General features: G+C 39.1%; 1 protein-coding gene across 1 annotated transcript in view; it reads left to right on the forward strand.

Annotated features, from left to right (window-relative positions):
* Positions 1-2,547: 2,547 nt before the first annotated feature.
* Positions 2,548-17,755, forward strand: part of PDE3A (phosphodiesterase 3A) — a 313,671-nt gene continuing 298,463 nt past the window's right edge. Inside the window, exon 1 of the mRNA XM_060112140.1 lies at positions 2,548-3,534. Coding sequence (XP_059968123.1) covers positions 2,569-3,534 — 966 coding nt within the window. The 5' untranslated portion in view covers positions 2,548-2,568. The remainder of the gene's footprint in view (positions 3,535-17,755) is intronic.

Genomic DNA, 17,755 nt, shown 5'->3' on the forward strand with positions numbered 1-17,755 from the left:
CGCTGGCATATGAATCATATGTCTAAAAAGGGAACTCAAAAAAGTATGTGTGCAGGTTAGGGGGCTCCTTTGTCTTTGGCAAAGACATCGCTGCTCCTGTTTCTTTAATTATTAAACAGATGGTGCCCACTGCCATTGACTAGCTGCCCAACTTGTTTTCCATGTGGAAACATGGTTCTGGACATCTGATGGCGAGAAGCTGTATCATTGTAGCTCCTCATATCCATTTATGCCCTAATATTAATACCTGTCCCAAACTAGAGCAGGCTGTTTCCCATGAAGCTAAGCTTAAGACTTAAGCCATCTTCTCCCCTATCCCATGATTTAATTTCATCTCAAGTATCTCCTTTGCCTTTTCTTTATATTGCTTCATCTCTACACATAAAATACAGTGGCATATTGAGCCAATTATCCAAATACTCCAGGCTCTAAACACACTTTAACCTGGAATGTCCAGATAATTAAGACACAATTGGATTATTATTATTGAGGGCAAATGGCATAAGGTAGCCATGTTAAAAATGAACAAGAATGGACTATTCTTGTGTTACGTGTAAAAAGAAACTAGCTCCCCACATTGATGGACTTTAAAAAAGTCCATTGAACAGATATTATTTCTCATAATCTGCCAAAAAAAGTTAGCTTTAAATTTTTTTCCTTCGGTTTCACAAATACTACATTCCTACAGTACATGAAATGTGTAGCCTGTAAACTTCAATAACTAGGATCCTGATTCTTTTCTCATAAGCTTTATTCATGGTAGACATAGTATTTCACAACCAGACGGCCTTCCAAGATCTTTCCTAGCTCAGCGGCCATGGCTCACGGGCCTAGCCGCTCCGCGGCCTGTGGGATCTTCCCGGACCGGGGCACGAACCCGTGTCCCCTGCATCGGCAGGCGGACTCTCAACCACTGCGCCACCAGGGAAGCCCAAGATTTCTTTATATTACTTTCTGATTGGCTGTTTGGGCTTCCTAACTTGGTACACCTTTTTGAGGCCAGGGTCACTTAATCTCAATGTAGTTTACCATCCACCATCAACAACAGCTGTTGACTATTATTCTTATGTATATATTTTAAAGTAACAATTTTTAAAAAATGCTCTCCCCTCCCCCTTCTTTTTAAAATAATGCTTTTACGGTCTAGGTAACTTGTTGAGATTTTCCATTATTTGGCCCAACAGAAAAGCTTGGCTTTTCTGTTGAAAACAGACCTTCCAGCAGGAGCAGTCAAGGCCTTACAATGCCACCTGAAATTGGTTTGCTGTTGTACCTGATATAAGCATCTTTGAATCACTCAGACAGTAGATGTGGCTGTCATTTTTCACGACAGTGGGAAGTCTGTTGACTCCCATCGCCTGCTAAGTATCCAAGCACAGTCCTTTTTTCCCCCCAACGTCCTGGTCAGCTTGGCGTGAGGGCCAGCCGCAGACCCCCGCGCCCCCCGGATGCAAAGAGCTGGGCGGTGGACGGGTCTGAGCAACTCCTTCGCCAAGGTGCTAGCTGCGCGGCCCGGCTCCGGGGAAAGGAGCGCCAGAGCAGAGAGCAGCGCCTCCTCCGGGGGAGGGGCGGGAGCTGAGCTGGGAAAGCTTTCCTAGGGAGTTGCCTTAAAGAAAGCAAGCGGGATTGCAGATCAGTCCAGCTGCCTGCTTTTTATACAATTGTAACTAGTCGTCTCCACTCGCTTCCCTTCTGCAAAATTGCAAATCACTACCAACCTCGCACCAAAAAGAAGGAAAAAAAAAAAAAAAAAAAAAAAGAGAGAGAGAGAGAGAGAGCAAATCTCCTTCTCCCTTCTCACCCTCCCGTTCCTCTCACCCTCCCTTCCTCTCCAGCTCGCTCGCCCTCCCTCTTTTCCCTTGCGGCAGCCGCTCGTCTCCCGGACTGGGTCTCTCTCCGACGGGACTTAGCAACTTCTTGGTTATTTCTCAGCCCCTTTTCCATTTTCTCCACCCTTTGCCATGAACTGGACCTACAGACGCTGGGGAGGCTGTGCTTTCTGCCCCAGGGAATGGCGGTTCGCTTCCTGGGGCCGGGCCGGGGAGGATCGGCCGAGGAGAAAGAAAGAGTGATAGAGAAAGAGCTGCAGGAAGGAAGAGAAGGGGGACCTCCATCTGCCGCGGGCCCCGGGCGCAGTAGCGCCCGGGATGGCCCCGAGCTCGCCCTGCGCCCCCGGCTCCAGCAGCGGCTGCGGACCCCGCGCGCAGGAAGCCTCGGGCAATCTTTAAAACCCTGAAGTCCGAAGAGACCCCGGAGGACAGAAGTCGGGGGTGGGGGTGGAGCGGAGAATTTTCAAAGCTTTTCCAAGAGAGAAAAAGAGGAAGTCTGATCGTTTCTGCCTGTGCTAGCTTTTCACTTGAAGGCTCATCTCTGGAGCATCTAGCCTTCACCAGGAGTTATTCGAAAGCTGAAACTTTCAGTGCTCGCGGGCCTGGGAGAAGAAGGAGGGATTCCGAGGGTGGGATTGGGAGGAGAGCAAGCGAGCGTGCGTGCGTGTCTGTGTGTGTGTGTGTGTGGCGGGGTGGGGGCGTCGGGGGGACTTCGGGGAGTCCGCGAAGAGGGCGCACCATGGCCGTGCCGGGCGAGGCCGCCCGAGTCGGGGCCAAGCCCGGCCACGCAGAGGCGAGGCCGGCCCCCGCGGCGGGCCCGGGCTGCCACCGTCTCGCGGGCCCCTCATCGCCCCGGGACCCGGGCTGCCGCGGCTGCTGGGGCGCCCTGGTGCTGCGGCCCCTCCGGCGCTCGCAGAAACTTTCCTCGGCGCTGTGCGCGGGCTCCCTGTCCTTTCTGCTAGCGTTGCTGGTGAGGCTGGTCCGCGGGGAGATCGGCTGTGACCTAGAGCGGAGTGAGGAGGCGGCGGCGGCGGCGGCGGAGGAGGAGGAAGCTGCCCCCGGAGCAGAAGGGGGCGTCTTCCCGGGGCCTCGGGGAGGTGTTCCCGGGGGCGGCGCGCCGCTCGGGCCCTGGCTGCAGCCCTCGGCGCTGCTCTTCAGTCTCCTGTGTGCCTTCTTCTGGATGGGCTTGTACCTCCAGCGCGCCGGGGTGCGCCTGCCTCTGGCCGTCGCGCTGCTGGCCGCCTGCTGCGGGGGGGAAGCGCTCGTCCAGATTGGGCTGGGCGTCGGGGAGGATCACTTACTCTCGCTCCCCGCCGCGGGGGTGGTGCTCAGCTGCTTGGCCGCCGCGACATGGCTGGTACTGAGGCTGAGGCTGGGCGTCCTCATGATCGCCTTGACTAGCGCGGTCAGGACCGTGGCCCTCATTTCCCTAGAGAGGTTCAAGGTCGCCTGGAGACCGTACCTGGCGTACTTGGCCGGAGCGCTGGGGATCCTCCTGGCCAGGTACGTGGAGCAAATCTTGCCACAGTCCACGGGGGCGGCTCCGAGGGAGCATTTCGGGTCCCAGCTGATCGCTGGGACCAAGGAAGAGATCCCGGTGTTTAAGAGGAGGAGGCGGTCCAGCTCCGTGGTGTCCGCCGAGATGTCGGGCTGCAGCAGCAAGTCCCATCGGAGGACCTCCCTGCCCTGCATCCCGAGGGAACAGGTAAGCGCTGGAAGCCCCTCTCACTCACCTCTCGGGAAAACTTGAAACCCCTGGTATCCGCCACAAAGTGGAGGGAATTCGAGCTCTGGGAACAGAAGGAAAGATAGCCCAGAAAACTGCTCTAACTTCAGACTTAGTTGGAAACTAGCGGGTTTTTCTCCCCCTCTCACACAGTATTTTATAACCTGAACAACAGGAACCCGAATAAGTGATAAAACTAGATGAGCTTTGCGGGGTCTTCCACAGCTGGGCCAACTTTTTAGATCTGCTACACCTGCGTATGGCTTGCCCTGATGCTTTCCTCCTTTAGCAGAAACGTTCGAATTAAGTTTAATTATTTTTTTAAGCGATGGGTGATTTTTAAAACGAGGCTTTTACTAGATTTCCTTCTGTTCCTTTTTATAAAACTTATTTCTTCTAAAGGGACAGGTAAACGTTTATGGACGTCAGTATAAATATTTTACAGTTAAAGCAAGGAATGCTTGAAGGTGAGTTGCTGATACGCTTTCTGGTCTTGCAGTACGTTTTACTTGAAGAGACTGCATTTGGTGGTGCCCAGTTTGTTTTTAAGTGTGATTTGGGGACATACATTATTACATGCTCATGTGTTTTGTATTATCATCATAAACTTCAATTTGGGGAACAATATGTCTGAACTTAAGAATTTGCCAGAATCATGGACTGCGCTGTTGGTATCAACTTCAGAAAACATATCTCTTGAGTTATCTACATACTTCAGTGAATATTTAGAAATTCAAATGGTTTTATACAGGAAACATTAATTCAGGGGAGTATTTCTAAGTTGCTGGTAATATCAGTCTTTCAGTGAGGAGGAGGAGGAATCTAGAATTATGAGTGAAGTTATACCAAATAAAAGTTTAGTGAATTATGGGGACCAATTTCCTTATTATCATTAAGTGTTTTGAGACCATGGAGTATAGTTGCTATAAAGGGCATAAAAGAACAAATCCCAATTTTAAAAGCAGATTGTATCCGAGAAGGAGTACCTCAGTGTTTGCCTCTCTACTCCAAGCTGATTTGACACTTGGGGTAGGGATGGCAGAGAGCTGGTTATGTACAGCAAATGGAAATTTACACTTTTCCCATTTAAATTTATGCCTACCTGTGGTACTATTAGGACAGCTTTAGGGAGTGAGAGAGTATCCTAAGACATACTAAGCTTTTTCTTTTTAGGTTATTCTGTGGATAATCATTTGGGTGTTTCTAAGAAATAGCAGTCACCATATGGTGTGGTGGCCAGTTTGTTTCTGAAATGGAGTTGAATCCACAGAATGTGGTTGTTTGACATTATTTAGCAGAATGGATGACAACATCATAGTCTCTGTTTATTTTAAAACAAATGTACTTATTTAGCTTTTCGTTTAGATAAAGCAAATATTTCTTGGGTTTAGCTTACTCTAAGAGTGAAGTTAAAAACAGGCCACTGACTGATACTCAGTTTTGGTAGAAATCTGGAAATCACCAGAATAAAGTAAGCTGTCTACTTAAGGGTAAACCAATTAGGGGGGAAAACGTTTTAATTTCTTTTTAAAGTCACCTAGAGAATGTCTTTTAAATGAAAACACTGCTAGTTTAAATATTTTTTGAACACACTTTTCTTTAACTTATAAGGAAATGTGATCTGATCATTGCAAAATTGAACCTAAATTTCTAAGTCAAATATGTGATTTAAGCATAAATAACTTGACTCCAAATTAATATCGTTTAGCCTCTGAAATTAAATTTCTGAAATTTCATAGTAACATTTAGAAGTTAAGGAGTTAAGGGTGGACTTAAGATAAGAAGTTGTTTAGGGGAATTAACCAGCAGCGTTAATTAGCCTGTAGATTTTTATTGGTTTCCCCTGGTTTAAATTGATAAATAGAGGATTTGAATCATCTGCCAACTTATAAGGAAATAACTGAGCTTTGCATTTTTACGTGTTTTGCTGATGATTTCTGTTGAAAATGTATATTTGTAATCTATTTTGGTCAGTTTTCTTGGCTGCTATTTTTTTAAAGCCTGTGTTTATGAAGACTCTTCTAAAGTGAGAGACTATCTCTTATGGTTGATGGAAAAACAAGGTTACATTTAGCAGAAATTTATTTACTGGAAGTTTTAATGAGGGCATGGGTGAGTGTGTACGTGTTACTTAAGGCTAGTTTTTATATATGACCCATTTAAGTTGTTGCTGAGCATAATTGTTGGGGGTGGGTGGGAACTAATATGCACTAGGATCTTATAAGACAGAGCAATATCTCATACGTTAGCCTGTGTGAAAAGTTCAGGAGCTATATAGTAAATGGCTTATCTGTTTTATCACAAGGAAACAAACTTCTCATTAAGGGTGCAAAGTGTACCACTGTCATCTGCATGCTTTATGAAGTCAAGAATCAAAATAATTATAAAACACATATATAACACTGGCCTGAATGCTACCTGAGACAATCCACAGGCAACAAGTGAATTTTAAGTAGAGGTGTGAGGACATAAAACACAGAGAGGCTGGCAGAGGCCTCTTGAGAATTTATTTGGACCTTGCTCATTATGAGGTTTAAAGGTGAGAGAATTCCAGCCTTTTCTTTTCCAGATGAATGATAGTGGCCACTTGCTTGGGAACTATCTCTCTGAAATGACTCAATTCTAAAAGGTCAAGGAGAATAGATGATAAAGTTTTCATAAGGCAAACCAAATGACAGATGGATTTCTGACCCTCCCTTCCTCCCTCCCTCACTCCCTTTCTCCCTTCCCCAACCATACTGAAGACAGTAGATCAGCTATTACATATAGAATTGAGTTTTGCAGCATTGATCATAAAGATCGCTTCAACCAAAGAAAGGAACCATAGATCTAGTCTTCAGTCCCAGGATTAATGGGACATGGGGTGTATCTGTGAGATGCAAGTGAAGGTATCTACTTCAGGAAAGAACAAAGTTGGTAACATTTGCATGGCTTTTAGTTCAATCCTACCAGCCCAGTATCCTCAAGATTTTGTAGAACAGTGAGTCAAACTGTACTATTTTGGTTAAGAAGGCAGATGGTTCCATTAAGGTGTATGTATCTTTCCTGAGCAGATGTTCACATCCCTGAGCAGGTATCACTGTGCCCTCTGAACTCTAAGGTCCTTAGAATTTCTTGAATTATTAGATATTATGCATGATTAATAAATAGGTTAGTTTTAAACATAAAATTTTAACTTAGCAATTTTTAACACTTGGAAATTGTATTTGAAGGGATGTCTCTCTGTTCTCCTTATACATCAATGAATGCAATTGGCCAGACATTCCCCTCTAATTACTGGGACCACCATGCACATTGATTTAAGAAAGATTCCAAACCAATGCCATTTTATTTTAGTTACATATTAAGAAGAATTTAATATCTTTGCCTATGGTTTCACATAAAATAAACACAAGCCGTACGCTTCTCACTGTTAATGCAGTTTTACCACTTCATGACAAAATTCTTTGTGATGGGTACAGTATCAGTCAGAAATGTACAGCTATATACTTCACATTGTGTAATTAAAAATCAAAATAGTTTTCCAGACATAAGTCCTTACAGCTCTCAATTAAACATCTTTAGCAAAAAATATCTTTAGCAGATTTTTGTAGGAATGTAGTAGTTTTTGCAAGAGTCTAGTGGTTGGTTATCAAAAGTAGAATCAAGTATTTCATCAGTGATGTAAGAAAGGTATTTTCAAGCAAAAAAGCCAACAACAAAACAAAAGTAGTAGAATATAGTAGTAGGTGTAGTTTTCAATGGTAGGCATATGGTAGGCCTTCTTACATCATTGGTAAAAAGTATAACTTACTTGCATTTACAGTATAGATTGCTTCTGAAAATACAGAATGTATTGTCCTTTAAACTCCTAAATACATTTCAGGATAATATAACATTTCTCAAATTGAATAAGTTTCCAAAACAACCATGGGTTTTTAATTCAATTGTAGCTTCTATCACATTTCAGGCGTATAACTCTGCTCATGGCTATACAAAGAACAATATTGATTACTTATGACCTGCTGACAGAATTAAAATTAATTAATGCCAATTTTTGAAAACCCTAAAAAGGAAAAACAAGATTTTCTCATCCCTTGGGAAAGGTGAGGGAAAAGAATTTTTTGGTGTGTAGGGACAAAATTGTGATTTTACTTTGTGAATATAGACATTTAAAGCATACTGAAAAACTGTTTTGACAGAAAGAGTTAGTGAATCTATATAAATTTACAGAGGTTGGAAGGAGGCAAACAGTAATTTTACTCTTTCTGTATTGAGCCTAAAGTGTAAAAAAGTTAAAACTGTAGAACTGAAAGAAATGCTGTGTATGCTGGGCTGTCATGTTAATTAAATAAACAACCAGAACAGTGACTCTGTGTATGAAATACATTTTGAAAAGCCTGAAGGGGAGGGGTGCAGGCAGGCAAGGGTGAGTGACACTGGCATGAAAAAACATTCATTATATCTGTAGTGACATTTGTGTGAATTTGTTGTAGTCTGTTAGGAAATACAGCTCTGAGAAGAATCTCTTCAGGACTCTAGGTGAATAAAGGCCTCACCAGATTTAATTTCATGTCCCTTTTCAATAAGTTCTCATTTATTATGTTGAAGTAGGATGTTTATGAGCCTCAGAATTAGAAATATGCCTATATATTACATTTTAAGATTTTCAGTTAATATGGTTTGTGCCAGTAACAGCCCAGTAGAGTCTATGTAGACTTCCTTGAAAACTTGGCATATTTAATCTAGCAAAAGAATGAGTTTATTTGGGGTTTAGGGGTGGGAGTTGGATTTTTCAGAAAACCTTTTTTGCATGGGGCAAGTTTCTTGAGCTTTGAGAGATTAGACATAATCCTACGTGTTTCTGGTGAATTGTTTTCATTGGCCATGTGTCTCCTGTTCCATGGAGTCTCTGCCTCCCTTTTCTCTTCTGAGTGTGATATTTATAATTGTGTCTTGAAAAAAAAAAGCCTCAAATATATTAGATTGAAAACTCAATTTGTGTTTATTTTCTACATTCATGTTTTCAGCGAAGATCTATCAAATAATTCAGAATGAGCCAAAAGAGTCAGACACCTCCATATTCTTGCACCTAAATCTGTGCTCTGTTAATTATTCAAATGACCGTTAGTTCCTTTACATAGAAATTAAAATCCTTGTAGGAACTACCTATCAGTATATACTTTTACAATTGGTAGTATTTTTTAAAGGAGTATTTTTTGTTTGTTTTTGTTTTCCGTAAGGCTTTCCTGGGGAATGGTCTTAACTTTGCACTTGAGAATGTGCGTTTGCACTGTTGTCAACGTAAGATACACAGGTTTGATCTCTGGGGGGAAAAATCTTAAAGATGTGCAGAAGTTGTAGTTCAGAGAAAGATCTGTCAGATAGCAGTTGTTAAAAATATTAGTGTTCACCCAAAATGTACACTATTTTAAAAGATGCTATCCTTAGCTAATGTTATTCATAAAAGTTTTTGGTCCGTGAACCTATAAAAAGTCATATCAACATATTTTTGTCTATGTGTTAAGCCTTGTGCTAGAAAGCATACAAATTGCACACAGGTATGATGTAGCACCTCAGCCCTGCAGAGCTTAGAGCCTAGTTAGGGTAATGAGACATCAACATAAGAAAAGGGGAAATCACATTAAAATATCTAAATGACCTCTTAGATAATCCTTGAAGGAATGCATACAATAGCTTAGAGCAGGTTTTACTAGATCCAGAACTGTTCATCGCTTCTGTGAAATTTCATGTAAAACTTCATCTGTTCATTTTTCTGGGGAAAATGTTGATATTTTCACAGATTTTCAGAAGGTCCTCAACACATAATGGTTGAATATAAATGTTTTATTTAGATTTTGAGCAGGTTTAGGTTTTGAAGACAAGGCAGAATTGTTTCTTTGAAGTGGAAATTAATTTAGTATACACTAATAGGACTTCTGAAATACAGGTAAAAATTTTATAGGATTTAGGACATGTTATACCTCAAGGTACCACAACGATGGTTCTCCTATCCTGAGGTAGTCTATGGCTGTAAGGAACTTGTTGTAATGCGATCTTAAAATGCTTAATTCTGTGCAGGCTGTAGTTAGGAGACTAGAATTAGTCTGATTTTAGAGAAAAGGAAACTGAGGGAGAGTCCGTTAAAAGTATGTAGTAGCCTGCGGCAAAATGTTGGCTTTTATCCAATTCTCTCTTGGACTTGAATCTGTCGCTGGGGGAACAGAGTAGGAAAGGAGTAAGGCAGATCACTTTAAGCCCACATTTCATTTGTAATTTTCAACTCTAAATTCTCTTTCAGAAATAGAAGATTGAGTAAAACCCATTTAGAGGACACATATCACAAAACTCTTTCGAGCCCTTACAGTGAATTTTCTGGTCACGTACCAGGCAGCCTTTAGAATGTATTAATCAGGACTTTGTCCCAGAAATGAATGACAATTGCATTGCAGAGTCCTACTTTGTAGACTCTTTATCTCATCAAAGAAGAGTGTGCGATGGTGGTGTAAATATTGATTTTGGTTTTCATTTTAGTTTTTCAATAAATTGATTTAAAAATGTTCAGGATTTCAGACTTCAGTTTGAAAAGTCATCTGCACATGGGTAAAGCATTTCTTTGTTAGCAAAAACAACTGGTGGGTTTTGTTCACCTAAATTATTTTGCATGGTTTCTGTAGGAATCTGTTAAAATGTAAGTAAATAGGATGTAATATTAGAGGAAGTCATGAAGAACATTACCATTTAGAAGATGGAAAGCTATTTGGGAAAAGTCACAAACGAAACAGCTTCTGTCTGTTTGATTTGATTAGAGGTGTCATTTATTATTGAGGAATCTGAATGATTATTACAGATTTTAAGTGTTGCCAGTCCTGCTAAGATAGTGATGAAGTTACTTACATGTATTCATGTTTTTTCATCCTAAGAATATGAATAGTTATAAGGAGCACATGATGTCCGTTGGTGTGTGTGTACGTGTATGTGCAAGACTTTTTCCTCTGCCAGGAAATTGCTTTGGATGCATCAATTTAGTGGAGAAACAGTGTCACCCAGTGGCTTTGATGAAAACAGTCCTGTAAACATTATAGATAAGCGCTGTCCAATAGAAATATAACAAAGTACTGTATTTTATATTTTCTAGTAGCCTTATAAAAAAGTAAAAAAAAAAACAGGTGAAATCCATGGTAATACTGTTTAACTTAATCCATTATATCCTGTCAACAGAAAATCAACATAAAAAAGCAAGGTATTTTGCTTTCTGCTTTTTGTGCTAAAGTCAAAATACGTGGTGTGTGTTTTCCACTTACAGCACATCTCAATCTGGTGAAGCCACATTTCAAGTACTTGGTAGACATGGGTGGATAATGGCTACATTTTGGGACATTTTAAAAGAGGTGAAGTACTTGAATACTAATGTCACCTCTTCTGTTATAATGGAAAATCCATGTAGATTTAATGATATCACTTAATATACAACTGTTCACATTTGTATGTAGTCTTGATAGCTCATTTTTGTACCACTTACCACTCTTATAGTTGGCACGTCAGTCTGTTTTCCCTCTTTTCTTCATTTCTCATTATTGCACATATTTTAAAATATGTTGATTTTAATTGGAGCGGGAGTTTAACAGAGCCCTTAAATAAGGAAACTTTTTGTTAACTTGATTTGTAACACAGAATCAGGATTTCCAGCTAATTATGAATTTGCCTTTCGAAGTGAGATTAGTTAACAGGGATGGCTTATATATACAGTGTGAACACATGATCAGCCTTGTTCATGGTGATTAGTCTGTAATTGGGTTATCTAATGTCTCTTTAGAAATGAAAGTGCTTATGTTTGTAATGCAGGTCGTTATCTTGGTAACTTAGGAAACTAAAGCCACAAACCAGCTAGTAGCTTTAATGGATGAAAATTCTAACAGTGTCTGTAAAGGGCTGATGATTCTTCACTATTGCTTATGTAAACACCACTCTCATGGATATACAAAAGGAAAATGCTTCCATTTTGTGTATAGAGAGGACTGGAGATTTTGATAGTGTGGAATTTCTAAACTAGGAATTGAGATTAGGGGGCTTTTGAAGCTCTGTGTGATTTCAAACTGCCGGCTAAACTCAAAAAAATGTACAGATGGAAAAGAAGAACTTTTAAATGTCACCTTCCTTCCATCTCCTTTCCCCAAGCTCTATGAATTCATAACTGTAGTCATATTTCCAATATTGCATCGAGAAGTGATGAGAAAACAACTTTTAAATATAGCATGTTCCTTTATATACACAGATGTATAGAATTATTTTTTAAAGTATGCATTTATTTTGCGTATATTGGTTTATATCTGTGTGATGTTTATCATGACTTTTGATTTATAAATCAAACTTACAAATGACTTTATGATGACTTTTGATTCATAAATTTCTCCCTTTTAAAGCACGATCTATTATTTATCTTTGCATTAGAGAATAAAAATAGTGAGATACATAGGTTTTTACATATCACTTAGGAAATAAGCTAGAAAGAGCAAAGGTAATAGAATCTACATATACAAAGAAGCACATTTGTCTAAAATGAAATAATGTGGACTCAATCTCACTCCTGGTGAAGCTGGATTAATTTAGACTTCTTGAAGTAGCTAGCTGGAGAATAAAATGCCATAGTAATCATAACTGTTACTTGAAAGAGTTTGTATTTGAACATAACTAGTCATTTGCCCTGGCTAATTTTGAAATTGCTTTAAATTAATGTAAAGGTTGGTCTTGTAATTTTTTTTTTGGCCAGTCTTCCCATCTGACAATGTACTGTATGTGTGTGTATGTATATAATTTTTTCCAAGAAATGCATTTTATTTCATGTTTTTTTTTAACATAATAGATTCTTCTCAGTCAGAGTGTGTTTAAAAATTTAAGGAATGCCTTTCTATCCCCTACACCCCACAGTGCCTTATCAGAATATTGAAATAATTTTATGCAAGAAGCTTGTGGTTTTGATTTAATAGGATTTTAATAGAAATTTTCAACCTTCTGAAGTAAGTTGAAATAACTGAATATTTATGCTATATCAGTGGCAGGTGTTTCCTCCTCTTCAGGTATAATCCACTTAAATAAACCTAATGGAAGTTTGAAGTCAGAGCAGTATTATTTGGGGGGGAATGTTTTATTTTGTGGTGACTCCTGTAAAGTCAGCCTCCTTTGGACATTGTTAAACTAGCTTGAGCACAGAGAAAGGAAATCGTTCTTATTTTTAAACTAAGTATTTTAGAGGATGGAATTAACAGGTCCGCTTAGGAAATGGTCTTCAGGAGGCCATGCTAGTCCTTGTGATATGAAACATCCCCTTGTTTGGGAGTTAGTTAGTATTTTGGGGTCCCGACTCAGCAGCAGTCTCCCAGGAAGTTGGGAGAGGCAACCTGAGTTGCCTAGGCTTCCTTGAACATTTGCTTTCTAGGCTCAAGAACTGAAGAAGTCAGATTCACATCACAACCGTTCTCATTATAAAAGGAATCAACATTTTTGGCCTCCTTGTGTCAACCATAAGTATTTGCTTTAGAAAATTTCAGCCCAGTGTCTTGCTTGCGGTAGGCGCTAACTGGCAGAATAAATGGATAGAAAAGAATGAAATGATTTTAATCTGAAATATTTATCCCCCTAATCTCCTGAGATTGAGCTAGCGATTAAACCCATTGAAGTAAACTTCTATAGAGAGAAGAAAAGAAATAGCCTATTCACTAGTCTGTGAACTTAAATTTTTAATGTTTGTACTTTTATTACTTTAAAAATATTCTCTTCCGTGTGTCAGATAAGGGGCTGAATTTGTCTGTGCCTTTCATGGTAGGAAATCCCACGTTCAGCATGAGTCCTAGATATTTATTTTTAGCTGACTTCCAACTGAAAATAACCAAAGCCACCACCAAGATCACTGTGGTGTGAACTTTAGAAAGGTCTGTGAAATTAGGGTACATTTTTCAGAAAAATAAAAATTCAAGTCTTTTTCATGTGCAACTAATACATTAATTGAGAAAGAATCAGCTTTGACGTTATTTGTTCCCGTCTGTCACTTTCTACAAAGTGTTGGCAGGTGTTCAGCTACACCTTTTTACAGTCAGTCTGTATGCTTATTAGAGGTTCTTATTCAATCGCTGCATTTTCTGAAAAGTCTAATGTAAAGTAAATACTATCTCTTTTTTTAATCTTTTAATTGTGCTCAGTTACAAAATATAATTTGAGCCTGTTGCTTCCAGAGATGACTTTGTGAAATTAGCTTATTTCAAATGTCATCCATCTGTAGCGCTAGTCCAATTGTGCTGAATAATCTAGAAGTTTGGTAGCATATTTCAGAGTCCAGAGGAATTTAAAAATCAACAGTTCACAAGGTTTTATTGAAATGACAGGTTTTAGTTTATCTAGTCAATTTTTTTTTGGTCCATCTAGTTTTTAATAGAACTTGTTAAAATAGAAAGTTTTAAGTCAAATAAGGATATTTTGTTGCTGTAGTTATAATTCTTAATAGAGATATTGTCATCTCCTCTCACTGAAATCAGACATTTCTCTTCTGAGTATGTTAGGCAGATTATCATGCCTTTAAATAAACTAGGAGTACAGTTTAGAAATAAAAGTTATTTCCAACTTTGTTTTCTGGGAATAAGTTTCTTTTAGTTTGTGGATGTCAAATGATATCATAGATCGATCTTTTAGAAAGGCTGCCATTACTGAACACTTTGAGAGTTTGAGATATCTTTGAATATATTATTTTTAAAAAATCTGAATGTTGTTTCTCTTTGAAAACATAATTTACAAACTGAGAATTTAGTTATAAATTAATTCACCTTTTGAAATAAGCAAGGTATATTCTTTTGGTAAAGGAGCCATTTCTAAATTTCTTTGACATTTTTGTCAAATGTAAAATAAACTAAAAAATTTAGGAGCAAAACCTTCCACTCTATTTTCATTTTGAGACAGGAAGCTAACTGTATGTCTTTACCATTTGAAGAGTGTCTGTTTTTCCTCTTAATGACTTGTTTTGGCTACATTGAAATTGTTTTTGCTAGATAAACAGGACCTAAATTATAGCACAGTTATTAAGGCAGTAGCCTCATTTTGTCCACTTCTCATTCCTTTTTACTTGAATAATAATGGGATTAGCTCTTCTTCACCCCTTCAGAGAATGACAAGGAGAGCTTTTAAATCTTTTCAGTGGAACTTCTGAAGCCATTAACTAGTCCTCAATGAAAAGTGTGAGAATTCGGTTGGGAATGTTGGATCCAGATATAACTGAACACTGATTAAGTAAATTATCTAAAAAATAAAGTGGCATTCAGAAATGGAAACTGCCCACAATAAATAAGTGAAAGAAATGAATGCTAGTATTTTTCTTGTGCAGAAAGAAGACTAGATCAAAATCAAAAGAATTCCTCAGTTTAAAAAAACATATATTTATTGTATGGTCTTTTGGGGACATAATGTTGGTGCCCTTAAAATCTAGAACTCCTTAGGATTTGGAAAGAGGAGACCCTGCGGGCGTCACTCCTGGACACTGGGCAGGATGTCCAGCCATGCGTTGATTTAGGATCTGTGCTTAGACCAAAAACACTTCGATCATTTTTCAGAGGTCATAATGCTATTCCTGAACTTTCCTGACATTCATTACTTTCCAATTCGTCGATTCTTACATTTTAGTTCTTTAGCACATTTATCACTTTGACTTATAACTGTACCGTTAGGGCAGTCTTGTGTGAACTTTTACCTCTTATGTGACCAGATTGATGAAAAATGCCAGCAAGTAAATATATCTTATTTAAGATCGACTCTCTCTATTTCACATTGATTCTTTGTTACCTTCTAAGTATTTCAATATGCCTGGATTCTTATCTTCTTTTTCCCTGGGACTAATTAATCTTATGTAATTATTATAATGCCATATTAATCAAACTCTTGTTTATGAATTCTAACAGTAAATGCCTCTGATTAGTAGATTTATAGAGTTCCTTCAGATGCTTTCAGAATTTGTAGGAGATGGCCTGACCTCACCTACTTATCATTACACATTATCTGGCACTTTCTAAATAGAGCTGCTATATGTCTTCAATGCTATAGTTCTCGAATTTTAGTGTGAATAAAAGTGGTCTGGGAAGCCTATTAAAATGCAAATTCCTAGGTTCTAAGGTCAGAAACTCTGATTTAGTTATGTGTAGAGCAGGGTCCAGAAATCGAGTTTTAGAGCATTTTTGTTGCCTCAGTGAAGAAACACAGGACTATAAACTTCTGTCTACTAAAACTAGACAGAAAGTTGGGACTTTTGCAATCTGATTAAGCAAATAGTTAAAAAGTACTTGGCTCGGTATCATGGGGAAAACTTATTTATTTATGTAAACACACACATATACGTACATACGTAGACACACAGAGAGATTATAGTTAATCAACCTATGACATTCATAAAATTTTCACTTTGATTTCCCCATTGAGGATACCTCAGAGAAGTTATTTGACACTCTGCAGATAAATTTCTTCTTCTGTGAGAAAGGAGTAACAATTTCTTCACTTAGCTCATATGCTGTTACAAAGCTTAAATAAAAATATATTGCCCTACAAATGTTAAGTAGAAAGAGTATATGCCCTGGACAGAGACAGGCTGAGGCTTTATAATGTAAAGTTCCTTCAACTTTCTGAACTTGAATAATCCTATCTGTAACATAGGAATACTACAGCCTACTTCTTAAGGTGTGAAGATTAAATTAATAGAAACAATGGACATTAGTTCTTGTCAAACATTCCCCCCGCCCCAACCCCATGACTGAACAAGAATATTCCTACCCATTAGGGCCATGTCATTGAAGGCTGTTGGTAAATGTCAGAAAGTTTAATGCAAAACAATGCAAACAATTTTGCATTTGATAAAAAAAAATAGACTTGCAGGTCTACAAAAGAAGCAGGTTTTAAGTTAAATGATATTAGACAGTTGCTTAAATTACAGTTAAATTACAGAAGAGCCTGGAGATTCAGACAAGCTCACAGTGGAAAAAGAAAGATTTGACAAAGATGGTGACAGGTGCTTCAGAAGAAAAAGATGTGAGTGACAAAGGATGAAGGGGGATATTTAGGAAAATTAATGGATTTGAACATGTTTGTCAAAATAGCTGATGGCTCCTTTGAGTCAGTAAGTTGTCAAAATAGCTGATGGCTCCTTTGAGTCAGTTGTGCAATCATGTATCATATAACCCCATCGGCAACTTGATTTGTCCTCTTGCTGCCATTATACACCATATTTTGTTCTGAGAAACAAAGTTATTTCTCAAAACTTTTAGCTTAAGTTTTTGTGGTGACATTCTAGTCATACCCTTCTTTTTTGCTCGTTACTTGCCAATGAGACCATTATTCTCAAATAATAGGGACTTCCTGCTTATAATCTATGGAAAGCAGCTAGTTCAGTGCTAGTTCAGCAGTGACCCTCAGTGAGTGCTGATTTCACCACATTAGAATATTCCTGTAGCTACTCGCTCTTTTTACCAGCTTCCACAGGGCCTCAACACTCAGACCACTTTTCTTCCAGATTTTCCCACCCATTGAATGATTTTTGAGTCTTGAGTGAGGTGGTTGTTTTGGATTGACCTCCACAGGAGCAGGAATCCTGTATCATCTCACTCTACCACCATTGGTTTCAATTTAGAAATTCTGCTTGGGGTAATCATGTTCTTCTCCAACTTGATCAAAGGAAGTTTTTTGGTTTTCATTTCTGTGATACAGGAGGAGATGTCAGAAAGGTGATGAGGAGGGCCAGTAGATCAATAGGCTGTGGGGGTAATTGCAAGACTGGTGCTCCAAGCAGAATGAGAAGCCATTCATTGAAGGGTTAAGTGAAGAAGGGATGTGATCAAACTTACATTCAGTAGGATCTCTCAAGCAATCTGTGCTGAGTGAAAATAGGTGGTAGGATGGAAGAAGGGAGATCAGTTAGAAGACTATTGCAGTAATCCAGGGAGGATTGGGAATGATACCAGGAGGTAGTGTTAGAGAGAAGATTGTAAATATCTATTGAAGGCAATGCCACCAAGATTGGCATTGACTGGCTGATCTCCTGGAAGGTAGGGAGAGAGTTCCTTTAATGTTTTCTCTTTTATTTAGGGGCCTAATATTAAGCATTCCTTGCTTTAAAAAAAATCTGATTGGGTTGACCTTTTTTTTTTCTTCTTCTTCTTTTCAATTTTACCTTCTGTCTTTGCCTTTCAGAAGATAT

This window comes from Mesoplodon densirostris, chromosome 11 (assembly GCF_025265405.1).
Source record: "Mesoplodon densirostris isolate mMesDen1 chromosome 11, mMesDen1 primary haplotype, whole genome shotgun sequence".
Taxonomy (NCBI): Eukaryota; Metazoa; Chordata; class Mammalia; order Artiodactyla; family Ziphiidae; genus Mesoplodon; species Mesoplodon densirostris.